We start from the raw sequence: 27,545 nt of genomic DNA, 5'->3' as shown, positions 1-27,545 counted from the left end.
ACGGTTTAGGAAAAGATTAAACACATTGTTAAAGGGAGGTGGAAGAACATTTAAAGTTAGAATGCTCTGATGATTCAAGACACGTTAATGTTCAAGATTTATGCATTATGAATTATAGCATACAGGAAGTTCAGAGGAGAACTGAAAAAGGAAATTAGAGGGCTAAACAGAGTGTATGGGAAAAAAATTAGCAGCTAACATAAAAGCGAACAGTAAAGTCTTTCATAAAGATAAAGAGTGAAAGGGTAGTCAAAGCAAGGGTGGGGCTGCATAAGGATCAAATAGCTGAACTTTTCACAAAGGCAGAAGCATGGTTGAGGTATAAATGAATTCATGGAAAAGAGATATTGTTGATGTCACAGTAAAGAAGCGGGGTAGAGAAATTTGTTTAGATAAAAATAGAGGAGATACTTAAAAGGTGGCAGCACTTAAAAGTAGAAAAGACATGCAATCTGATCAGCCGCATCCTCGGTTACTGAGGAAAATATGGTTCTGGCCACAATATTCAAATCTTTCTTAGAAATGGAAATGGTGCCAGAAGTGGTTTCATGGTCATCATCAGACTTTCAAATCCAGGTTTTTATTGAATTCAAATTTCACCATTTGCCATGGTAGGATTCAAGCCCGGGTCTCCAGAGGATTACCGCAGGCCTCTGGATAACTAGTCCAGCGACAATACCACTCAATCACTGTCTCCCCTATTTGAGAAAGGGGACAGGGAATAACTGCAGCAGCTTCAAGCCAGTCAGCCTAGAATCAGTGGGGAAATATACATTAATAAGTGGCAGCTAGTCATTTTATACACAGATGTTCAGAAGGTTTGACAAAGTATTGAGTAATAGATTAGTCAGCAAAATGGGAAGCCTGTGGGATTAAAGAGGAAATATCAGCTCAGCACAGATACAAATTTGGCTGAGGGATAGAAAGTAGAGAGTAGCAGCAAACACATGTTTTCGGACCGGAGGTAAGTATACAGTTGTATTTCCCGGGGTTGGTATTAGAGCCATTGCTCTTTTTTGACCAATATTAATGACCTGGACGTGGGTGTACAGAGCCTAATTTTAAAGTTTGCAGATGACACAAAACTGAGAAATGCGGTAAACAATGAGAAGGACATTAAACTTCAGGTCTACATAGACAGACTGGTGAAGCAGACAACACTTAGCAGGTAAAGTTGAAAGTGAGAAGTGTGAGATGAAGAGTGAGGAGAAGCAATATATACCAAGTATTAGTGTGAAAGGGGTACAGGAACAGACACGTAGTGTACATGTACATATTTAAAGATAGCAGAAGTTGAAAAACTGTTAAAAAACCTATAGGATTTCTGGGTTTATAAATAGAGAAAGAGAACACAAAAACAGGAAGTTATGCTAAATTTTTATATAACACTGGTCAGGCCCCAGCTGCATCTAACACTTTGGAAAGGACATCAAGCCCTTGGAGAGAGTGTTGAGGAGATTTACTAGAATGATATCAAGGATGAGGAACTTCAGATATGTGGTGAGGTAAGGGTCATTCTTATTAGACCAGATGTGGTTATGGAGAGGCTTAGTTGAGGCCTTCATAATTCTGAGAGGTTTTTATCGAGCAGTTGCTGTTTCCAATGGCAGAAGGGTCAGAGGGGACAGTCAGAGGAAACTGCCAAGAGAATCAGAGGGAGATGAGAAGAATTTGCTTACACAATGACTTGTGAACTGGAATGCACTGACTGATAGAGAGGGGAAAGCAGATTTGATAAAAATTTTGAAAAAGGAATTGGATAAATACTTGAAAAAGAAAATTGGGAAATGGGGCACTGGGATAGCGAGAGTATCGCTCAAAGATCATTGGAATTCAATCGATATCTCTTTCAAAGAGCCTCTCTGAGGTCTCGAAGGATCCCGTTAGCCTCGTTTCTGTACTCTTCGATGGTTTCTCATTTCTCCCTCAACCAGAGTATTCTTACCAAGACTTGCAAATTAGTGAAGGTCAGTGATTATTTTTTACACTGTTCCACTAGAACTGAATTCAAATAGAACAAAGTCATTGAATCTATACATTCAGCAGAAAGAGAAGAGTTTCTTCCCCTCTGGCTGGATATGACCTTTAGGTGCCAGAGGCGATAGCTAGTGCCCTACTCACAGCTCCATCCTGCAGTCACTTACAATAATATATCTTCAAATATTTTGCAGTGGAATTTTCAAGGGATTCTTACTTGACTTATGATTTTTGCAAGAACATTGTGGAGGGACAGAGAGAAAAACAAACAAACAAACTGTAAGAAGATGTTTAGCTTTCAACTTACCTGAGCAAAAGGGGTGACAATGAGGTCCTCAGTATGTCTGAAAGAAAAACACATGAGTTGACAACATGGACTGACAAACCAAAGAATACCTAGAGAGAGAGAGAGAGACAGACAGAGCGAGAGAGAGAGACAGACAGAGCGAGAGAGAGAGCGACAGAGCGAGAGAGAGATCCAGTTATCCGCAGAGCGGGAGTTAGAGGGAATAAAAAAGAGATAAAGTTAAAGGCACTTTACAGGAAGTGGGAAAATAGAGTGAGATAATGAGATATACATTGGGGAGAGATTAGGACAGAGATAGAAAAGGTGAGGTAAAGATAGAGAAAGAGAGAGAACGGGTGGGGAGAGAGCGAGAAATACAGAGATTTACTCAGAGGAGACTGAGGATGAGAGGATTTCATTGTTAAAAGATATTTGAGTTGTTGAGGGTCTCCTCACTGAAACCGGGAAGTCAAGGAGGGAAACTGATAGAAAGGGGCGGCACGGTAGCACAGTGGTTAGCACTGCTGCTTCACAGCTCCAGGGACCTGGGTTCGATTCCCGGCTTGGGTCACTGTCTGTGTGGAGTTTGCACATTCTCCTCGTGTCTGCATGGGTTTCCTCCGGGTGCTCCGGTTTCCTCCCACAGTCCAAAGATGTGCGGGTTAGGTGGATTGGCCACGCTAAGATTGCCCCTTAGTGTCTTGAGATGCGTAGATTAGAGGGGTTAGCGGGTAAATATGTAGGGATATGGGGGTAGAGCCTTGGTGGGATTGTGGTCGGTGCAGACCCGATGGGCCGAATGGCCTCTTTCTGCACTGTAGGGTTTCTATGATTCTAAGTGTTAACCTGTATTTCCTGCAACTCTTGGATATTTGCTCTCTCCAAAGCTGTATCTCCCATATCTGCCTGATTACCTGTATCTGCCCTATTTCCTGTATCTGCCGTTTCTTTTTTCTCCTGTATGTGCCCTATTTCCTGTATATCCTGTATTTGCCGTTTCCAGTATATCCTGTATTTGCCATGTTTCCTATATCTCATGTATCTGCCCTATTTCCTGTATCCACCATCTTTCCTTTACCTCCTATATCTGCCCTATTTCCTATATCTGCTCTGTCTCATGTATCTGCCCTGTCTCTGCCCTGTTTCCTTTATCTCCTATATCTGCCCTGTTTCCTGTATCTGTCCTCCATGCTGTATTTCCTGTATCTGCTGTCTCTCCTGTATTTTCCGTCCAATTTTGTGCAGTGTACAAAGATACTTTGGGCCAGGAGTCCACTGTAAACATGATCTCGCGCTTTCCTGGCGTATCATGAGATAAACAAATCAATCAGATTATTGCAGGAAGTTAAAAAGTGGTAAATGATCATGTTCCGTGCTCAGTGCAGGTGTCATGTTTACAGGCAGATAAATAGAAATGTCACCCAAGTCCCAGAGGTTGCTGTCTGCTTTGAGAGAGAGAGTTAACTGGTGGTGATTTAACCTGAGGGTCACTACATCCTCAGGGCTTCATGGATAACCTCAGCCAGTACAGAAATTGAACCCGCACTGTCGCTCCACATCATGAACCAGCTGTGCAGCCAACTGACTGCCACACCTGAAGGTTACCACAGGCAGCCCAATGGGGCGGAGAACCTGTCTTTTATAAAGAATAAAAGGTTTACATTTCTATGGCGCCTTTCATCACCTCTGGATGTCCCAAAGTGCTTTACAATAATTAAATATTTATAAAGTGTAGTCACAGCTATAATGGAGGAAAGGTGACAGCCAATTTGTACACAGCAATATCCCACAAATGAGTTAATGACCTATCACAATTATCAGCCGAGAAGAATTAATGAAAATGAAATTTGGTCCAATTTGGGATGGTTTGATAACTGGCAGGTTGAATGACGGCATGTTCGATAACAGCTGGTCGAACAGTGGAAGGTAATGGTTGTGTTTGATAAAATCCATGCTCAGGAATGGGTGGGTTCACCAACAGACAAGTAAGCTACTCCACCAGGATACAGGACAGCCCATGACATTAAGGTTCTACCTTAATCTATTAACCTGATACTAAGATGAAAGTATAAAAGTCTGTCGCTTTAAACCAAAAAGTAGAATTGCATTTAATCTGAGCAAATAATTACTGTTATTAAGAAAATCTTTATAAATTTGCAAGCTGAGGCCAGAAGAAATTGGCATTAAAATGGGAGAGATTTTCCACCCAACCTGCTGCATGTTTCATGATGGTGGAGGTGGCCCGCCATTGGCTGACAGCGAGATCTCCTGTTGAGTGTCCCTCGCAATTGCTAAACCCCATGGCGGGGTGCGCTGTTGACAGGACCAGAAGATTCCACCAGCATGAACGGCCAGAATATTCTGACCAAAGAATGTGTCCTGATTCTCGTTAATACATTTGATTTGATGTTTGACGGTATGAGGATATAAGGAGGGTTTCTTTTGATATGATGTTAACCAGCAGATCCTGCTTGGTGTGACTTGTGAGTGTCAAGCACTGTTGTGATATCCAGCTGTTAACCGAGGCCATTCCTCATGGCCTCTAGTCCAGTTTTTACTGTGTTCTCAACAGGCAAATGAAGGTGACCAGCTGTTTATAAACTCCCAGCATCAATTAGAGGACAGTTTTTACGAATCCCGGCTCCAGGGCAGGAACAATCAAACTGTTTTCTTTAGGATTGCTTTGTTTCAGAAATGAAATTGGAAATTTTTGAATATTAGATCAAGAGCGAGGACAGAGACACAGAGAGAATCCTGTTTCTTATTGTGTCTGATCTTACTAGAGTATGGGTCAGAGCTAAGTGTAGTCAGGGTCAAGTCAGTGAACTAGGGTACTCGTAGGATTCAGATCCCATATAAAGTCATAATGCTACAGAATGAAGTCATTCAAATACTTTGATTTATATTGTTATTTTTCATGATGCATAAAAGATGAGTGGCAAGGAAGAGATGTAGACTGATTAGAGTTCCACAGTATCTCTGCAAGTGGTTGGGCTGCACGAAAGCGATGAGGGTGTAACTAAAGTGTGACATATTTACATAGACAGATCCCAGTGCAAATCTAGACACAGAATTGGGAAATTATAATGGACACAGTTGACATTAAATTTGGATAGGATATGGGTAACAGGAAGTAAGGTTCTGTCGACAGCACATGGATATAAACTACAGGGAGAGATAATATAACAAATCGTAAAGCAGTACTCACACTTCACTTGTTATGGAGGAATTTCGTGACATTGTTTTGGGTGACATGTCATAGTCGCTGTCAGACCGATATAGAAATGACTCCCGGCGCTGGTTCTGGGGGAAGGTTGGATGTAACACCAGACCTGGACTCGCCTGCGAGTCCAGTGGACTCCGACCTGGAGATGGACCATTCTCAACATCAAAACTGTGCCAAAAGAGAGAGAGAGAATATTTATTATACATGTCCAATCCATTTTCTCAAGAAATGATTGATGGAACACCTGGAAAATAAATTGAGTTTTTATTTTTTTCTCCATTTGTTCACCTCCTCTCCTGAAGGTCCTGACTCTCCCTGGGGTACAGTCCCCCCTCTCCCGACTCTCCCTGGTGTACAGTTCCCCCTCTCCCGACTCTCCCTGGTGTACAGTTCCCCCTCTCCTGACTCTCCCTGGGGTACAGTTCCCCCTCTCCTGACTCTCCCTGGGGCACAGTTCCCCCTCTCCTGACTCTCCCTGGGGTACAGTTCCCCCTCTCCTGACTCTCCCTGGGGTACAGTTCCCTCTCTCCTGACTCTCCCTGGGGTACAGTTCCCCCTCTCCTGACTCTCCCTGGTGTATAGTTCCCCCTCTCCTGACTCTCCCTGGGGTACAGTTCCCCCTCTCCTGACTCTCCCTGGGGTACAGTTCCCCCTCTCCTGTTTCTCCTTGGGGTACAGTTCCCCCTCTCCTGACTCTCCCTGGGGTTAAGTTCCTCTCTCCTGACTTTCCCTGGGGTTCAGTTCCCCCTCTCCAGAGTGTGCGGACTCTCCCCAGGGTATGGTACAATAAACCCAGTTTGCCTTTCATTGCCTCTTCTAACTGTCCAGATCACAGGTATGAACAAGCAATCAGATTGTAAACAACATCACAAGCAAACAGCCCTCCTCTCAACTCACGTTCATCTCTAACACAAACTGGATACTGCAACTCCTACTTACAACTGAAAGCTTACCTGGGTCAAGGTTCTGGATGGGGTTAAAATCCTGAATGAGATTGAATAGATGGCATATTTTTACAAATTCCTCATTAATCGCAGGCTAAATCTTCAAGTACACTGGTGTTCCTCAAAACATCAATAGTGTGAAAGAGGGCAGGCCACACAGATACATGGTGTTTACCAGGCATTGCTTTAAGTTTACGTGGAGCTGCCTCAGTCTTTATAAAGCAGCTTTTTAAATTCTCAAACATCCTTTCGGTTCTCTTTTTTCTCTGACTCCCCCCAGCTCCTCCTGAAGATGAAGATCTGGCATCTGAACACACGAGTGTTGGCAGCCTCTGACACCTTACCCAATCAGGCAGACAGTGAGCCACTTCAGTCTATAAGAGCTAGTGCAATATAGAACAGGGTGCACTTGTGCTACCTATTTGCAAAGCATAATGTTTAATATGTAATGGAGACAAGATGCGCACCAACTATAAACTGGACCACACTCCCCCCCTCCCCACCGCTCCATGAAAACAAATAAAGTGTAACTTTGAGCTACAGGCAAAAAGTAATAAGAAACTTAGAAACCCTACAGTACAGAAAGAGGCCATTCGGCCCATCGAGTCTGCACCGACCACAATCCCACCCAGGCCCTACCCCCATATCCCTACATATTTACCCGCTAATCCCTCTAACCTATGCATCCCAGGACTCTAAGGGCAATTTTAGCATGGCCAATCAACCTAACCCACACATCTTTGGACTGTGGGAGGAAACTGGAGCACCTGGAGGAAACCCACGCAGACACGAGGAGAATGTGCAAACTCCACACAGACAGTGACCCAAGCCGGGAATCGAACCCAGGTCCCTGGAGCTGTGAAGCAGCAGTGCTAACCATTGTGCTACCGTGCCGCCCCGTAATGGTTGAGATTCTCCAGCCACCCAGCCGTGTGTTTCCTGCCGGAATTGGTTGCTGGCGGCGGGATTCTCTGGTTTGCTGCTGTCAACGGGAATTCCCAATGACATCACCCCACATCGGCAGGAAACCCGCAGGGTGGGGGTGCACTGCTGGCAGGACTGGAGAATCCCGCCGGTGTGAACAGCCGGAGAATTCCGGCCAATATCCTTCCAATCCTTCATTGGATGGGATATACTTTGGAATGTCCTGGTACACACAATACTTGTGCCTCTACTTGCATTAAACCTTCATGCTCACTGTAAACTTGCTCTGGTGTGACAGAGACAGAATATTCAGATAGAAACTAAACCCTTTATTCCAAGCTCACCCCTTCATTAGAATGGCCATTTGCATCTTACCCCTTCACATGGTGAGAAGCTTTAGCACCTTATTACCCTGCTTGTGAATTTACAATTCCACAACACTGAGGACCCTCAGATTCGAAGTAACACTTTCAGACGGAAGAAAGATTCTAACACTCTAACAGAACTCTAACATGCTTTTAACTAAACGTTTGATTCTGGGTGTTGTTTCAACAGTAACCAACTCATTAAAAAGGGGACTTGTACTTGGATGCAGGAGAAATAGTGGAGGTATTAATATGAGTACTTTACACGTTTCTTTCCAAAGAAAGAAGATGCTACCCAGGCCGAGATGAGAGAGGAGATGTCTAGTAAACCAAAATAATTTACAGTTAAAAAGGAGGAGGTATTAGAAAGGCTGTTCACTTCAAAGTAAAAGTACCAGGACCAGACGAGATGCATCCAAGGGGAATGAGGGGAGTGAGAGTACAAATTACAGAGGCACTAGTGATCATCTTCCAGTCTTCCTCAGACACAGAGGTGGTGCCAGAGAACTGGAGAATTGGAAATGTTACACCCTTGTTCAAAAAGGGGTGCAAAGATAAAGTCAACAACTACAGGCCAGTCAGTTTGACTTCAACGGTCGGGAAATTTCTGGAAACTGTATTTTGGGACAAAATCAATCATCACTTAGACAAGTGCAGGATCATTAAGAAAAGACAGCATGCATTCATTAAGGAAAAATCATATCTAACTAACTTGCTGGAGTTTTTTGAGATGGTAACAGAGGAGGTTGATCACATGATCACAGAATTGTGACTGCGTAGAAGGAGGCCGTTTGGCCCACCATGTCTGCACTGGATAAGGGCAATGCCGTTGATGTAATGTATATGGATTTTCAAAGGGTATCTGATACAGTGCCACACAACAGACTTGTGAGCAAAAATCTAACTCATGGAATAAAAGGGAAATTCAGAACTTGGATAAGGAATTGACTGAATAACAGCAGAGAGTCATGATAAATGGTTGTTTTTTAAATTGGAAGAATGTCTGCAGTGGAGTTCCCCAGGGGTCAGTGTTGGGAGTCTTGCTCTTCCTGATATATATTAATGACCCCGACTGTGGTGTTCAGGTCATGATTTCAACATTTTCAGATGATACAAAGATTGGAAACATTGATGAGAATAGTCCTGAACTTCAAAAGGACATAGACATGTTGGAATGGGCAGATAAGTGGCAGATAAGGAGGTGATTCATTTTGGCAGAAAAAATATGGAGAGACAGCACAAAAGAAGGGGAGAAACTCTAAAGGGGGGGTGCAGGAGCAGAGGGACCTCTGTGTATATCTACATAAGTCATTGAAGATGGCAGGTAGTTAATAAAGCATATAATATCTTAGACTTTGCTTAGAGGGACATTGAGTGCAAGCATTACCGGGTAATGTTGAACTTGTATAAAACACGAGTTGGGCTTCATCTAGAGACTGAGCCCAGTTCATAGCGAGGAAGAATATGAAATGATTGAAGAGAGTGCAGAGGGAATTCATAAGAATGATTCCAGGGAATAAGAGCTGTAAGTAGCGATGAGGATAGGTTGGTGAGGTTGGGACTGTTTTCCTTGGAGAAAGGAAGGCTGAAAGGTTACTTACCAGAAGTATTCAAGATCCTGAGGAAATAAATATTGATGTCTTGAGGAGTGTACATATTACAGAGAAGGAGGTGCTGGAAGTCTTAAAGTGCATCAAGGTAGCTAAATCCCCAGGACCTGATGAAGTGCATCCCAGGATGTTGTGGGAGGCTAGGAAGGAAATTGCAGGTCCCCTAGCAGAGATATTTGAATCATCAACAGCCACAGGTGAGGTGCCTGAAGATCGGAGGGTGGCAAATGTTGTGCCTTTGTTTAAGAAAGGCTGCAGGGAAAAGCCTGGGAACTACAGACTGGTGAGCCTCACTTCTGTAGTGGATAAGTTGTTGAAAGGTATTTTGAGAGACAGGATCTACAGGCATTTAGAGACGCAAGGACTGATTAGGGACAGTCAGCACAGCTTTGTGAGTGGAAAATCATGTCTCACGAATTTGACTGATGTCCAAAGATGTGCAGGTTAGGTTGATTGGCCAGGTTAAAAATTGCCCCTTAGAGTCCTGAGATGCGTAGGTTAGAGGGATTAGCGGGTAAATATGTGGGGGTAGGGCCTGGGTGGGATTGTGGTCGGTGCAGACTCGATGGGCCGAATGGCCTCCTTCTGCACTGTAGGGATTCTATGATTCTATGACTGCGTTTTTTGAAGGGGTAACCAAGAAGGTAGATGAGGGCAATGCAGTCGACATTGTCTACACGGACTTTAGCAAGGCCTTTGACAAGGTACCACATGGTAGGTTATTGCATAAGGTTAAATCTCATGGATCCAGGGTGAGGTAGCCAATTGGATACAAAATTGGCTTGATGACAGGGGGTGGTTGTAGAGGTTTGTTTTTCAAACTGGAGGCCTGTAACCAGCGGGATGCCTCAGGGTTTGGTGCTGGGTGCATTGTTATTTGTCATTTATATTCATGATTTGGACGAGAATTTAGTAGGCATGGTTAGTAAGTTTGCAGATGACACCAGGATTGGTGGCATAGTGGACAGTGAAGAAGGTTATCTCAGATTGCAACGGGATCCTGATCAATTGGGCCAGTGGGCTGACGAATGGCAGATGGAGTTTAATTTAGATAAATGCGAGGTGATGCATTTTGGTAGATCGAACCAGGGCAGGACTTACTCAGTTAATGGTAGGGCGCTGGGGAGAGTTAAAGAACAAAGAGATCTAGGAGTACAGGTTCATAGCTCCTTGAAAGCAGAGTCACAGGTGGACAGGGTGGTGAAGAAGGCATTCGGCATGCTTGGTTTCATTGGTCAGAACATTGAATACAGGAGTTGGGACGTCTTGTTGAAGTTGTACAAGACATTGGTAAGGCCACACTTGGAATACTGTCTACAGTTCTGGTTCCCTATTACAGAAAGGATATTATTAAACTAGAAAGAGTGCAGAAAAGATTTGCTTGGATGCCAGTAAACTTGATGGTTTGAGTTATAAGGAGAGGTTGGATAGACTGGGACTTTTTTCCCTGGAATGTAGGAGGCTTAGGGATGATTTTATAGAGGTCTATAAAATAATGAGGGGCATAGATAAGGTAGATAGATAGTCAATATCTTTTCCCAAAATAGGGGAGTCTAAAACTAGAGGGCATAGGCTTAAGATGAGAAGGGAGAGATATAAAAGGGTCCAGAGGGGCAATTCTTTCACACAGACGGTGGTGAGTGTCTGGAACAAGCTGCCAGATGTAGTCGTAGAGGCGGGTACAATTTTGTCTTTTAAAAAGCGTTTAGATAGTTACATGGGTAAGATGAGTATAGATGGATATGGGCCAAATGCGGGCAATCGGGACTAGCTTAATGGTAAAAACTGGACGGCATGGACAAGTTGGGCTGAGGGGCCTGTTTCCATGCTTTAAACCTCTATTACTCTATGTATGGAAAGGGTAAATGGTGAGAAACTGTTCTTACCCAAGAAAGCACTGAGAATTAGAGCGCACAGATTCAAAATAATTGGCAAAAGGAGTAAAAGTGCAGTGAGAAATGATTTTTTAACTCTGGGGTGGTTGGAGTCTGGAATGAACTTCCTGAGGGAGCAGGAGGCAGGTTCGATCAAAGTATTCAAGAGATCATTGGATTATAATCTGAAATGACAGAATGTGCAAGATTATGACGAGGGAGTGGGACTGGATAGAAGGTCCAGTGCAGACCTGATGAACCGAGTGGCTCTTTCTGCACTGTAATGATTCTATGAGCTAGTCTTCATATTGTTGAATGTTGGGCGGGTACACCATTGACAGAGCCACCCTAAACAAGGCTCACTGAGGAAACTCAACTTGTGGTTGGTACAGGCTACACATTCTGCTGAGTGGCAAGTCCAAGGATCAGCCTTGACAGTCAGAGCTGCCTTTTGCCATTTGCTTTGAACTACACGCAAGCTTGATTCACTTCCTGTGGCGACCAGTATTCGACTCAGTCTTCCCAGTGACCAGCATGCAACACTGACTAATCTGACGGCACTTTTTATGGAGGTGGTTAGGTGTGTAAATGAGGGCAGTCTAGATGGAGTCTACATGGACTTCAGTAAAGCTTTGGACAATTACCCACATGAGAGATTAATCAGGAAGCTAAGAGCCCATGGGACCTCGGGCAATTTTGCAATTGGATCGAAAATTGGCTCAGTGGTAGGCAGAGGGTGATGGTTGGAGGTTGTTTTTGTGACTGGAAGCCTGTGTCCAGTGATGTTCCACATCGGTGCTGGGTCCCTTACTGTTTGTCGTGTACATTAATTATCTAGACATGCATGTGGAGATATGATAGTAAGTTCAAAGATGACACAAAAATTGGCGGTGTGGTAAATAGTGAGGAGGAAAGCCTTAGGTTACAGGACGATATAGACAGGCTGAGTAGATGGGCAAATGGAACTTAACTTTGAAAAGTGTAGGTGATGCATTCTGACAAGGGGATACACAATGACTGGCAGGATGCTAGGAAGTACAGCGGACAAGAGGGATGTTAGGGGTACATGTCCAAAGATTCCTGAAGGCAGCAGGACAGGTAGATCAGATGGATTAGAAAGCAAATAGGATACTTGCCTTTATTCGCGAAGGATTTGAATATAAGAGTGGTGAGGTTATGATGGAGCCTTGGGCCGCAGCTAGAACACTGTGTGCAAATCTGGTCGTCACATTATTGAAAGAATGTGATTGCACGAGAAAGGATGCAGAGGAGATTCACCAGGATGTTGCCTGACTGGCATATAACAGCTATGAAGAGAGGCTGGTTAGGCTGGGGTTCTTTCCCTAAAGCAGAGAAGGCTGAGGGAATCTGATTGAGGTGCACAAAATTATGAGGGACATAGATAGGGTAGCTAGGAAGGAACTTTTCCCCTTAGTAGATGGGTCAATAACCATAGGGAGCATAGACTGAAGGTAAGCAGCAGGAGATTTCGAGAAGATTTGAGGAAAAACTCTTCACTCAGAGGGTGGTGGGAATCTGGAACTCGCTGCCTGAAAGGGCGGGAGAGGTGGAAACCCTCACAACATTTAAGAAGTATTTAAATGAGCACTTTGAAACGCCATAGCACGCACATCTAATAAACGTGAAGTAACAACATATCCAAATGGAGATGTCTCTGTCATCAAGTGATATCGACATTTGAGAAGAACAGAGTCAAGTGACTTCAAGACAGGCGAGTGGAATGCAAAGCCAATACTTCCATCCATCCCTCCAACGTTGACTTCATTTACAGTATTGGTAATCAGTTATGCAAATTAACACTTGGCCTATGGTCACACATGAGACAACATCGACCTCGACTATAAACTTTCTTTATTACTTGCTGCATACTCATCTGTCGAAGCGACGGGAGAATCCAGCATCACTTCAGCTGTCAACACTCAAAAAGACCCTATCATCCCAAGTTGTCCAACACGCAAGCCCATCATCCCATAATACTCATCCCTTTGACTCAAACAGCCCAGAACTCAACTCCTTCATTGCATAATATCCAACATACAACTGTCCCATAATACCCACCACTCCAAACATCCCTGCACCCAAAGTCATTTCCCCCTTCTCAAATACTGTTTTCTTTCTAAACACTAACAGAGACAGCACTTCACCAAGTCTCAGACAGACCCTGTTAATAGCAATGTGGCTATTTTATTCTCCAATAATTAGTATGGAGAATGAGGCGGAATTTACGAACACATTGTTGGTTCTGCAGCTGTTCAAGTGCCAGCCCTGAGCCCTCCCAGCGGACTGTGGGATTCTGGGGGGGATTTTACTGGGGGCAGAGGCAGTAACTGCTGTGGCTGTAGGAAGGAGAGTGCACCTATTGAGGCAGCCTCAAAGGGCTGAGGAGAATTGTTGCAATGTGCCAGGGCCAGGCAAGCCCTGATGATTAGAGGATTGAACGTTGGGGTGGGGGGGTGGAGGGGGAGGGCACTCCTCCATGGCCATCAAGCATGGTTGTATTATTAAAGGAAGGCCATGTGATATTGAGGGGGATAGAATCTGGAGCTTGATGTTTAGAATTGTTGCACTATCTTAGCAATTGATACAAAGAACAGGGTTCATGAATGTCTATAAGAATCTGAAGATTAGTGGCAGGTATTAAAGTACCAGTGGTCTGAATGATGGATTTCTCATGTTCAGTGCAAAGACTTACTCCCTAAAAATCACAGCGCACCTTTGCCGACACAATATCAGATGTTGCTGTGGTATTTTTGAAGGATAGGCTTGCAGAGCATGAAGGTTCAAACAAATAAGAGCTTTATTGGAAAGGCGTTTACTCTGCAGGCTGTTAGGATAGGCGACCTGTTTGCCTGCGCAAGATATCAATACATCATGGGATCGGACTCTTAAAACAACCTTGCTACAATTAGGGGCAAACATGAATACACAACACTTTCCTCCCCCTTCATATCAGAGGTTCCTGCAGTGAAACACAATATAACATTAATGGCCAAAATTCTCAATATGATCAATTAATCAACACCTTCGACTTTTGGGAAGACATTGATTCCTATTTTTTTGTCAGCGAACCTTAGACATCTGCTTTTCTGTGTTGACTGCAACCTCTGGTGATTTGGATGAGTTTGGACGTTGTCCATAGTTGTCTCAACCGGAGTCGATGTCAGGTTTCAGAGGTTGACTCGATGTTGAAGTTTCTCAGCTGGGGCACTGTCTTCCACAGTTGTTTCTGGTATTTTCAGGTTCTCAAGAATGTCTAGATCATCACCTGGCACAGTTTGTTGTGAACTCTCGGCTGACTCTGTCTCTGGCAAACGAGTTCCAGTTGTTAAAAGTTGCTCAGCGCGTCTTCTCCATATTTGGAACTTTTGCATTAGCTGAACCACATTCCCACCTTCTCCTCGACTTTGAATATTGAGCCCTGCCCACCAAAAATAGCTTCAGGCTATCTCCTTCATTCTTAACTTCCCACAATGACCTTCATGAAGTTGGCTTAGGAGATGGTTCCTTAACAATGATAGAATGATGGCCTTCATTCCCCAGAGGAGACAACCAGGCTGTATGGATAGTTTGAGTCTTGGGTAACATATGGCTTCAACTCACCATTAAAACGCATGGGATTGGGGGAAGTGTATCAAAATGGATAGAAAACTGGTTGGCAGGCAGGAAACAAAAAGTAGGAATAAACGGGTCATTTTCTGAATGGCAAGTAGTGACTAGTTGGACACAGCAGGGATTGGTGCTGGGACCTCAGCTATTCAAAATATATATTAATGATGTAGAAGAGAGGGAACTAAATGTAATGACACAAGCTGGGTGGGAGGGTGAGCTGTGCGGAGGACGTAGAGATGTTCCAGTGTGATTTGGACAAGATGAGTGAGTGGGTAAATGCACGGCAGATGCAGAATAATGTGGATAACTGTGAGGTTATCTACTTTGGTAGCAAAAACAGGAAACATAGAAACATAGAAGATAGGAGCAGGAGGAGGCCATTTGGCCCTTCAAGCCTGCTCTGCCATTCATCATGATCATGGCTGATCATCCAGCTCAGTAGCCTAACCCTGCTTTCTCCTCATAACCTCTGATTCCATTCGTGCCAAGTGCTATGTCTAGCTGCCTCTTGAATACATTAAATGTTTTGGCATCAACTACTTCCTGTGGGAATGAATTCCACAGGCTCACCACTCTTTGGGTGAAGAAATGTCTCCTCACCTCTGTCCTAAATGGTCTACCCTGAATCCTCAGACTGTGACCCCTGGTTCTGGACTCCCCCACCATCGGGAACATCCTCCCTGCATCTACCCTGTCTAGGCCCGTTAGAATTTTATAAGTCTCTATGAGATCCCCCCTCATTCGTCTGATTTCCAGCGAAAACAATCCTAACCTAGTCAATCTCTCCTCATACATCAGTCCTGTCATCCCCGGAATCAGCCTGGTAAACCTTCGCTGCAATCCCTCGAGAGCAAGAATATCCTTCCTCAGAAAAGGAGACCAAAACTGCACACAATACTCTGGGTGTGGCCTCACCAAGGTCCTGTATAATTGCAATAACACATCCCTGCTCCTGTACTCAAAACCTCTCACAATGAAGGCCAACAGGCCATTTGCCTTCTTTACCGCCTGCTGCACCTGCATGCTTACCTTCAGCGACTGATGCACAATAACATCCAAGTCCCGCTGCACACTCCCCTCTCCCAATTTACAACCATTCAGATAGTAATCTGCCTTCTTGTTTTTGCTTCCAAAGTGAATAACCTCACACTTATCCAAATTATACTGCATTTGCCATTGATTTTCCCACTCACCCAACCTGTCCAGATAATTCTGAAGGATCTCTGCATCCTTGTCACAGTTCACCCTCCCATCCAATTTGGTATCATCTGCAAACTTTGAGATGTTACAGGAAGGCAGATTATTATCTGAATGGCTATAAATTAGGAGAGGGGAATGTGCAATGAGACCTGGGTGTCCTCGTACACCAGTCACTGAAGGTAAGCATGCAGATGCAGCAGGTGGTAAACAGAATATTGGCCTTCAAAGCGAGAAGATTTGAGTACAGGAGCAGGGATGTCTTGCTGCAATAATACAAGACCTTGGTGAGGCCACACTGGAATATTGTGTGCAGTTTTGGTTTCCTTATCTGAGGAAGGATGTCCCAAGTATCTTTGTTAGTCGTTGATCCTCTGTTAGTAAACTCCCTTCCATATAGGTATTGGTAAAATCGTTTGGTCCCAGATATAATGCCAAGAGCTTCCTTCCCTAACTGTGCGTAGTTCCTTTCTGCTTTGTTTAAGGATCTTGATGCAAACGCTGTTGGCTTCTCTTAACCATTGGACATTAAGTGAGAAACCACTGCTCCCACCCTGTAAGGTGATGTGTCGCAAGCCAGTTGCAAGGGTAATTTTGGATCAAGTGTGTCAGTACTTCTGACTTTAATAATGCCATCATAACTTGTATGAAGACCATCTCGCACTGATCCATTCATTTCCTGTTTTCACACAAGAAGTTGTGTAAAGGCTTGAGAATAATTGCTAAATTAAAGCCCAAAACTAAGCCCAAAAATGATTAAAGTTGATTTACATTTTGAGGTGCAGGTGCCTCAGTTATGGCTTTTACTTTTAAAGGTAATTTCTGCAGTCCCTTTACATCTATGATGTACCCCAGGTATTCAACAGAAGATTTGCACAGTGGCACAGTGGTTAGCCCTGCTGCCTCACAGCATCAGGGACTTGGGTTCCTGTCTGTTTGGCGTTTGCACGCTCTCCCCATGTCTGCGTGGGTTTCCTCCGGGTGCTCCGGTTTCCTCCCACACTCCAAAGGTGTGTGGGTTAGGTTGATTGGCCATGTTGAATTGCCCCTTAGTGTCAGGGGGACTAGCTAGGGTATATATATAGGGTTTTGGGGATAGGGCCTGGGTGGGATTGTGGTCGGTGCAGACTTAATGGACCGAATGGCCTCCTTCTGCACTGGCCCTACATTACAACATTTATCCTTCCGTACCCATCGTCCATAATCTTCTTCGCTCTGGGGTGTAGCATCTAAATTTCAAAGATGTTCTTCTTAATTCTTTCCAGTCATTAAGATATTGTCTAAGGAGGGCTGGACTCCTTCAAGTCCACTTAGAATTTGAATCTGGCACGTTGGAACAATGCAGGTTATCCCCTTATGTGTCACAATTGTCAAATACTGTTGTGAATCTGGATTCACAGTTACCTGGAGATACATTTAACTAAGGTCAACATTACTGAAATGCTGACCTCCAGCAGTTTGATTCTCTCCAGCCAGGTTCTCCCCATTACAGTTGGATTGTTACCTTTAGCAATGTGCAGGGATAAGCCTGCGGTCTGTCCGTTTAGCTGCACATTTATATCGATACGGAACCACTTCCCCAGTGTGGGTTTTAGTATTATCTTTGAGGGTTTTAAGGCAATGTGTAAACAGTTTTTGGTACCAATGAGATTGCTGCTCCATTGTCCATCTCCATATCCACCGGTTGTCTGTCCAGTAAAGGAGTGACCCAGTAACAGTTTGTTGTACCCACAATGGCCAGTACATTCAACGACAGTTCATCATCTGACTGGGACTCTGGTCCTTTTTGTCTCACGTGGATCCTTTTCCCTTGATTCAGTTGTCCATTTGATACACTTGGTTCTTGTTTTTTTATAGCTCTAGTTTGGAATTTGTTGCTTCTTTCTCCAACACGCAGGTTCGACATGCCCCTTTTTAACCACAATTCCTGCGTTTTGCATCCTTGCACCAGCAGTCAGTTGCTGTGAACCCAGTTTTTGCATATCGGTGGCCATCTCAAACCTGTGTCTGTGTTTGGATTTCAGCCAATACCTTATGGATTTTTGTGTTTGAGTTTAATTGTTGGGCTTCCGTAGCTGATGATTCCAGAGAGATTGTGACTTCCAAAGCCCTCTTTAGGTCAAAGTTATTTTCTGTTAACAGCCTTTTCTGGATAGCTTCGCTTCTTAACCCACACACTGGACTGTCTCTACCAAAGATTTAGAGCCTGGTTATTCTGGCTGCACCTGACACCCCAGGGGGTTGAATGATTCCTCTCCCTGATGCTCATGAAAGGTGGGACTACGATGTCCGCTACAATTTTATTCGCTTGGATAAAGCATTCGAATCTTTCAGCGTATGCGCTCCACCACTCAGTGTTCTCATCATCTGGTTTCATGGCGCCAAAAGCACCGCCATTTTTACTATGGGAAGGGCTTGCATAAGCACAATGTACCACAAGGTTTTTAGCACTACCTTAGAAACATAGAAAAACTACAGCACAAAACAGGCCCTTCGGCCCCACAAGTTGTGCCGAACATATCCCTACCTTTTAGGCCTACCTATAACCCTCCATCCTATTAAGTCCCATGTACTCATCCAGGAGTCTCTTAAAAGACCCTATTGAGTTTGCCTCCACCACCACTGACGGCAGCCGATTCCACTCACCCACCACCCTCTGTGTGAAAAACTTCCCCCTAACATTTCCCCTGTACCTACCCCCCAGCACCTTAAACCTGTGTCCTCTCGTAGCAGCCATTTCCACCCTGGGAAAAAGCCTCTGAGAGTCCACCCGATCTATGCCTCTCAACATCTTATGTACCTCTATTAGGTCTCCTCTCATCCTACGTCTCTCCAAGGAGAAAAGACCGAGCTCCCTCAGCTATCCTCATAAGGCATGCCACTCAATCCAGGCAACAGCCTTGTAAATCTCCTCTGCACCCTTTCAATCTTTTCCACATCCTTCCTGTAATGAGGTGACCAGAACTGAGCACAGTACTCCAAGTGGGGTCTGACGAGGGTCTTATATAGCTGCATCATTATCCCCGGACTCCTAAACTCAATCCCTCGATTGATAAAGGCCAGCTCACCATACGCTTTATTAACCACCTGCTCCACCTGCGGGGCCGATTTTAGAGTCCTATGGACCCGGACCCCAAGGTCCTTCTGATCCTCTACCGTACTAAGAGTCTTTCCCTTTATATTGTACTCCTTCATCCCATTTGACCTGCCAAAATGGACCACTACGCATTTATCTGGGTTGAAGTCCATCTGCCACTTCTCCGCCCAGTTTTGCATCCTATCTATGTCCCTCTGTAACTTCTGACATCCCTCCAGACTAGCCACAACCCCACCAACCTTCGTGTCGTCGGCAAACTTACCAACCCATCCGTCCACTTCCTCATCCAGGTCATTTATGAAAATGACAAACAGCAAGGGTCCCAGAACAGATCCCTGGGGCACACCACTGGTGACCGACCTCCATTTAGAAAAAGACCCATCTATACCCACTCTCTGACTCCTTTGGGCAAGCCAGTTCTGGATCCACAGGGCAGCAGCCCCTTGGATCCCATGCCCTCTCACTTTTACTAGAAGCCTTGCATGGGGGACCTTATCGAACGCCTTGCTAAAATCCATATAAACCACATCTACCGCTTTCCCTTCGTCGATGTGTTTAGTCACATTTTCGAAGAACTCCACCAGGCTCGTAAGGTTTACTTCCTTTTCTTTCAAACAAGGTAACCCAGAGCTCTGTCTGTTTTGTTCCAGGTTTTGTAACACCCCCAGCTGTAAATTATTGTTGCAGGGTTTTTTTTTACTCACAATGCTCCCGTACAGTTCCAGACCTTCCCCGGCAGAGCACGTGGCGAGCTGTTTATCAATATTGTTTTCTCCAAAATCTGTGTTGAAATTTTGGTTCCTTCAATGGCTCCCAGATATTAGGCAGCCCTCCATCGGCAGCATTGGTGTTGCAATGCTTTTATCTTCTTAATCCTTTTTGGATGTCTGCATCACGGATTGATGGTTTTCCCATTTTTTTCCCCCCGAGGAGTCTGTGCTTCTGACCTCTTCGCCACCAGGTCACTTTGTGGTATTTTTAAAGGATAGGCTAGCACACCACAAAGGTACAAACAGACAAGCGTTTTATTGGAAAGGCATTTACTGTACAGGCTGTTTGGATAGACTGCCTGCTTGCCCGTGCAAACGGCCAACGATGCCATCAATATATCACGTGATCGGACTCTTAAAATGACTTTGTTCCAACGAGCAAACAATATAAATACACAACAGTTGCCAGCCCAGGATTTGAGCCCTTGACGTTTTTCTGTACTTCTTGTTCTCTCCTAGTGTTTGAACAATGCAACAATAAACACTCCAAGATGATGCTATTTTAGACTGTAAACTACAAATTAGGTTAATTAAAATTACAAAATCAATGCTGCAAAGGTCACTTAATTATGAAACTTCTACACTTCCCTGGGTACAAAAGTAAGAAAATTAGCAACATTTTGCTAATTCTCATGATAATACCATTGAACCTGAACCGTGATACTGACTTCGAGAAGAGATTTTAGCTACTTCTATACCAAAGCATGGAGAAGACGTGTAGGCGCTTTGCTCAGTTGGATAGGTAAGCATTAATGAGAACTCCGGGTTCTCAATCAGATACGAATCAAAAATCAATCTGTGTTACTAACCCTTTACTCAATTATTCCCAGCATGCATCAAAACAAACCAATTCTCCCTTGTACTCCCACCCTACTCCAACCAGCCCCTTGCACTCCCACATTGTACCACAGCCCTCTCCTATCCCACTCCCATTCTATGCTATCTCTGGCATGACTCCTAACCCTCTTCTGACATACACCTACCGTAGATGGTAAGTGTAGAACAAAGAACAAAGATCAAAGAAAATTACAGCACAGGAACAGGCCCTTCGGTCCTCCAAGCCTGCACCGACCATGCTGCCCGACTTAACTAAAACCCCCTAACCTTCCGGGGACCATATCCCTCTATTCCCATCCCATTCATGTACTTGTCAAGACGCCCCTTAAAAGTCACTACCGTATCCGCTTCCACTACCTCCCCAGGCAACGAGTTCCAGCCACCCATTACTCTCTGTGTAAAAAATCTGCCTCGTACATCTCCTTTAAACCTTGCCCCTCGCACCTTAAACCTATGTCCCCTAGTAATTGACTCTTCCACCCTGGGAAAAAGCTTCTGACTATCCACTCTGTCCATGCCTCTCATAATCTTGTAGACTTCTATCAGGTCTCCCCTCAACCTCCGTCGTTCCAGTGAGAACAAACTAAGTTTCCCCAACCTCTCCTCATAGCTAATGCCCTCCATACCAGGCAACATCCTGGTAAATCTTTTCTGTACCCTCTCCAAAGCCTCCACATCCTTTTGGTAGTGTGACGACCAGAATTGAACACTGTATTCCAAGTGCGGCCTAACTAAGGTTCTATAAAGCTGCAACATGACTTGCCAATTTTTACACTCAATACCCCGGCCAATGAAGGCAAGCATGCTGTATGCCTTCTTGACTACCTTCTTCATCTGGGTGCATCTGTACACCCAGATCCCTCTGCCTATCAATACTCTTAAGGGTTCTGCCATTTACTGTATAACGTCAAGTTAACATTGAGTCAGGAATTGTCCATTTTCCCAAGCTCTGTGGGTCAATGGTTAGCCGCACAAGACAGTATGTTTTTAGCTTTTGACCACTGCCCAAATGTTCCTGTCCTGCCCACAGCTATGACTGTCACTCACGGGACCGGAAAATCCTGGCCAGTTTTGAAATATAGGCAAGAGTTGTCAGATGGATTGGATCAAGTTTGATTCAATAGAAAAGTCCTAACACGATAACTCACTCTGATTCAATACCCGACACACTCTCCCTCTCACTCTGATTCAATACCCGACACACTCTCCCTCTCACTCTGATTCAATACCCGACACACTCTCCCTCTCACTCTGATTCAATACGCGACACACTCTCCCTCTCACTCTGATTCAGTACCCGACACACTCTCCCTCTCACTCTGATTCAAGACCCGACACACTCTCCCTCTCACTCTGATTCAATACCCGACACACTCTCCCTCTCACTCTGATTCAATACCCGACACACTCCCCCTCTCACTCTGATTCAATACCCGACACACTCTCCCTCTCACTCTGATTCAATACGCGACACACTCTCCCTCTCACTCTGATTCAGTACCTGACACACTCTCCCTCTCACTCTGATTCAATACCCGACACACTCTCCCTCTCACTCTGATTCAATACCCGACACACTCTCCCTCTCACTCTGATTCAATATGCGACACACTCTCCCTCTCACTCTGATTCAATACCCGACACACTCTCCCTGTTTGTATTGTGTTCCCTTCACTATATGTTCTCCTGTCTCATTTCCACATTCTTCTGTTCCTCCTACAATTTACAAACAGTAAGTGCCCAGATTGGGTCCTGCCTTGCTTCTAATTTGCATCCTAACACTTCCTATTTCATTTCTCTCTTCACGCGTCTGGCCTGCGTGTATCCAGGTAAAGCAGTTATTATACCAGCACAGTCACAGCACTGCATGGAGGGCACAAAGTAATGTACATAAACACATAGATAGTGAGCAGAAGTTGGTATTGATTCAGCAGCTGGATTATTGACAGGAGTTGGATACTGATCAGGAACAGGATATTGATCAACAGGACCTTGATCAGGAGCTGGGATTGACTGCAATACCAAGCTCCTTTATGGTAATCGCTAATGTATGGTAAAAATCAGTTTTGAAAGTCTCTCTCTCTCTCTCAACCTTTCCACATCTGATGGTGCATTGGTCAGACTCTCATCTGTTTCTATAGCCAATTATTCCTGGAACAGGTTGCTAGGGGCTTATAGCTTGTGAGGCGCGACACCACATCAAGCATAGCCACACTCACAGACAAACTCAAGGGCAATTTTGCATGGCTAACACTAACCTTCATGTCTTTGGGCTGTGGATGGAAACTGCAGTACCCGGAGGAAACCTACGCAGGAAACCTACGCAGACATGGGGGGAATGTGCAAACTCCACACAGACAGATGTCCAGACTGGAATTGAACCCAGGTGCCTGGCACTGTGAAGTAGCAGTGCTATGCACTGTGCCACCATGCCGCCCCAGTTTAGAAAGTCAATCTGATTAAAGATGGAAGTGTGTAGAACAACAGTAACTGTGAAAGTCTGAGACTACAGAAGAATCAGCTCAATGACCAAACTCATCAGTAAGGAGGGACAATCGGGCCGCCAGCTGAAACTCCCACAGCTATGGCAGCTGTACAGGCCACAAATCCAAATGAAGGTCAACTGGTGTGTGACTCAGTACCACTGAAAACACTGGTTGTTTGGGCACAATGCTCTGAACTGTACTTCTCTTTGGTTTGGCAGCTATTGAATGGTTTAATAACTGGATTTTCCTGCCGCTTCATGGAAGGAGTTGTTGCCACTTTAGTAACGCATGTAGGCGATCGGGAGTTGGTGGGGAGGATAAGCTGCTCACAATGCACAGTCTCTGGGTGTATCAGTGATCCATATGCCTGTAGAAAGTGCACAGGCACAGCTTGTGTCAGCCTGAGCCATTCTCAGGAATGGCACACAGGCGAGAACCTGAACCCAGAGCATTGCTGACCTCCAGCCACACTACTGATATCAAAACATCACCCACAATTGAAGGTTGCCCTTCCTATTGGTGGCCTCCCCCTCCTTGCTGTATGTTCGTAATCCCCTGTCAGTAAACTCAGAGAGATGAAGCTGAAGTTTGAATGCCTGACATCCTAGGAATGGAGCTGATGTTTTGAGTGCTTCTTGCCCCAGGGTAGAGCTGATGTTTGTTTCCATTTCCTATGACCATCTTCTGCCCTCAAATACTATATAATGTTCAGTAAACACAGAGGGACTACAAACCTAAGAGTCTTGGTGAATCGTTGTTTCTTGATGTCTTCCTCACTGAAGGAAAAATGCATAACACCGTCCTAACACAACGGGAGTCAGACCATCGGCCACATCTGAGAAGCCTCTGCGAGGATACACAATGTCAGCTATACCGCCAAGAGAACTTCCACCGATCAACTTCCCCAGCACTTACTCACTTCTCTCTCTGTCTCGAGGTATCAGAGGTAGCATTGGCTGATTGCAAAACCCGGACATAGATTCACTGCTCTGGACTGAACCAGGCTGCATTTCATTCCAAAGATATCTGATTTACACAATCCATTTACAGGGTTAACAGTTGATTTCTTTTAGGCGCAGAGACAGCAGAAGCAGTCATCACAAGCAGTCTGCTTAGCAGATTCTTGTGAATGACAGGAAGATACGCATATTAGTCCATTCCCGTAATGGCCTGGGACTGTCCTGATTCCTCAGAGCAGGACATTGCCAGACTTAGTCCATGGTCTGTGCTAACCTAGATGCTGTCTAAGGGTTCAGTGTCCCTCCCTTGCCTCAGACAAAAGATAAATAAGCCAGAGTCCCTGCTCCTGATGGAAGGCAAATGTATGGGGTCATTGGGTAAGGGTGGAATTGGGCTGAGCTGGAATCCCCTCCAGTCTGTGTAAGCTGCCCAATGGAAGTCAGCCAACGTCAATAGAATTGAACACCAGAAACTGTCAGTGCCATCAGGAGAGGCAACCTGTGCACAGGAGAGGCAGCAGAGCGTATTCTGTATGGATGGAGAGCCAGCTGCTGAAACTTCCAGTGCTCCATTGGATCTTGAGGTAGCAGTTTCAGAGATGTAGATTGCTCTGAGTTTTACCCACTATCTGACCTGATCAGAGCGGACAGTTCTTCAGGTGCAGTGACGGGAGATCTCTGCCAGAAAATCACACTGAGTGAAAGGTCAGTGCCGGTGGGACACACTGACTGAGAAAACAGACTCAATCTGCAGCAAATACTTTTATTCTGTCCATATTTAGCTATTTAATATTTTGTGAAATATTCATGAAATGTAGATATTAGAAATGTCATGAGGCAAACATTAACAAATCCCTTCTCCAGCAAATCTCCTCCCAAAGTATAATACTCACCCTAATCTCAACCTTATCCTACTCTTATCTCTCACCCTGTTCCTATCCCAAACTATAGCTTATCTCAAGGCCTAATTCCGACTCTCCCCCAACTCAATTCTTAATATTAAATTTATTAATGCTTTACCCAGAGAGTGGTCAGAATGTGAAGCTTGTTACCACAGGAAGCAATCAGCATGGATACACTTCAAAGGAAGCTAGATAACTACGAGTGATAAAGGGCCAGAAGGAAATGCTGATAGGATGAGATAAAGGGGGTGGGAGAAGGTTTGTGTCAGGTTTAAACACCAGCACGGACCTCAGTGGCCTGTTTTTGAGCAGCAAGTTCTATCTAATCAATCATTAACCCAATGGTTCAATTTTTAAATGCACAGCATTCCTGGAATAAATGTAAGTTAATAAATATTGGATTAGTGCAGATCTGGCAGAAAAAGCTTGAATCTGAGTTAAACGCTGTGAAAGTTAGTGTGAACAAGATGTTTTCATGGAATCTTCATAAAATGTTGCAGCAGATCAGTAGGTAAACGTGAATATGATCCGTACGGATTGAGAGGGTCCAGAGTCTAGTCTTTGATCTTATCAGATTTCGCAGGGTCCATGACATTTCTCTCACTATTAGTGAGAGTTGTTAGCCAGGGAAATGATCCAATGAATCCTGCTCCATCCCCATCCCAGGTTTTATCAGTGACTCCCGTCCTATCCCCATCCCAGGCTCTATCAGTGACTCCCGTCCTATCCCCATCACAAGCTCTATCCTGTGACTCCTGCCCCATCCTAGGTTCTATCTAGTGACTCCCATCCCATCCCTATCCCAGGCTCTATCCAGTGACTCCTGCCCCATCCCCATCCCAGGCTCTATCCAGTGACTCCTGCCCCATCCCCATCCCAGGCTCTATCCAGTGACTCCTGCCCCATCCCCATCCCAGGTTCTATCCAGTGATTCCTGACCCCACCTAATGCCCCCCTCAAATTTCTACCCAGCGATCCCCCACGACCCCCTCCCCCCTAAGTCCTTATTCAAGGATTTCACCCCACCTCGGTCTCTATTCAGGGACCCTTCCCCTTCCAGTCTTTCTAGAGGGCCCTGCAGGAAAATGAGCATCAGAAGGGGATGGTACTTGGTCGTGATGCCCAGTATGGTTGATCAGCCTGCCCACACACTCTTGAGCATTTAAATTTGGTTAAGAAACTGGAAAATGGCTGAATCCCATTGATCTGAACACCAGCAAGAGCCAGTGTTTTCAGGAGGATGAGTAGAGATTGATTATTACACCATATTCCTGTTCCAAATTGCCTGGCTAACTCACAGGGTAAAAGCACAACTGTGCTAGAATGCTCTGCCAAGTAATGCAGATGGATGAGAGCTGTCGGACTGGCAGAGCTGAGGTACCTGAATCCTGAATGGGGTGAACAATTTGCACCTTAGGTGGTCCCAGAATTTCTGGAGGTAGGAAAGGGAGCAGAGAGGATGGGACACGGTGCTGATGAAAATTCACAGGATGGCGATTTAGTTAAGTTTCTGAATCCACCGGAGGTGATCCAGCCAGATTTTTGCAAGGACCAAGCCAGCTGAATTGCTGGAAATGTTTAGAAGTACTGGCTCCATCTTTTCGCAGCTGTCCGGGAGGATGTGTGCTGTGTTAGTGATGTCACTTTGTCCTATCCCCTTTTATTCATCTGTGACGACAGAACCATTCATTTCCAGCTAAGTGCTGGCTGAATGCCAGATGTGGGGATAATGCATTAGAGTTAGATCATAATCGTGCTCCTGATTTAAACACCATCGCTGTCACTTACTCTCCCTGAATATCCGCTGAGTACAGCTGGACAGATACAGCTGGACAGATACAGCTGGACAGATATGGGCTGGACAGTTACAGGCTGGACAGATATGGGCTGGGCAGATACGGGCTGGACAGATATGGGCTGGACAGATATGGGCTGGACAGTTACGGGCTGGACAGAACCGGCTGGACAGATACAGCTGGACAGATACAGCTGGACAGATACGGGCTGGACAGATATGGGCTGGACAGTTACAGGCTGGACAGATATGGGCTGGACAGATACGGGCTGGACAGATACGGGCTGGACAGATACGGGCTGGACAGTTACGGGCTGGACAGATATGGGTTGGACAGTTACGGGCTGGACAGATACAGCTGGACAGATATGGGCTGGACAGATACGGGCTGGACAGATATGGGCTGGACAGATAGAGCTGGACAGATACAGCTGGACAGATATGGGCTGGACAGAACCGGCTGGACAGATACGGGCTGGACAGATATGGGCTGGACAGATACGGGCTGGACAGTTACAGCTGGACAGATACGGGCTGGACAGATACAGCTGGACAGATACGGGCTGGACAGATACAGCTGGACAGATACGGGCTGGACAGATACAGCTGGACAGATATGGGCTGGACAGATACGGGCTGGACAGTTACGGGCTGGAGAGATAGAGC

At 45.1% G+C, this 27,545-nt stretch overlaps 1 protein-coding gene across 1 annotated transcript in view; it reads right to left on the bottom strand.

The window, feature by feature from the left end:
* Positions 1–27,545, bottom strand: part of pde4a (phosphodiesterase 4A, cAMP-specific) — a 355,838-nt gene that overhangs the window by 110,892 nt on the left and 217,401 nt on the right. Inside the window, exons 2-3 of the mRNA XM_078234948.1 lie at positions 5,472–5,657; positions 2,285–2,321 (exon numbers count right to left, since the gene is read on the bottom strand). Of these exons, the coding sequence (XP_078091074.1) occupies positions 2,285–2,321; positions 5,472–5,657 (223 nt within the window). The remainder of the gene's footprint in view (positions 1–2,284; positions 2,322–5,471; positions 5,658–27,545) is intronic.

The sequence above is a fragment of the Mustelus asterias genome, chromosome 19, assembly GCF_964213995.1.
Source record: "Mustelus asterias chromosome 19, sMusAst1.hap1.1, whole genome shotgun sequence".
Lineage (NCBI taxonomy): Eukaryota > Metazoa > Chordata > Chondrichthyes > Carcharhiniformes > Triakidae > Mustelus > Mustelus asterias.
Note: the sequence above shows the minus strand (reverse complement) of the source record. Positions and strands in the feature narration are given on the sequence as shown.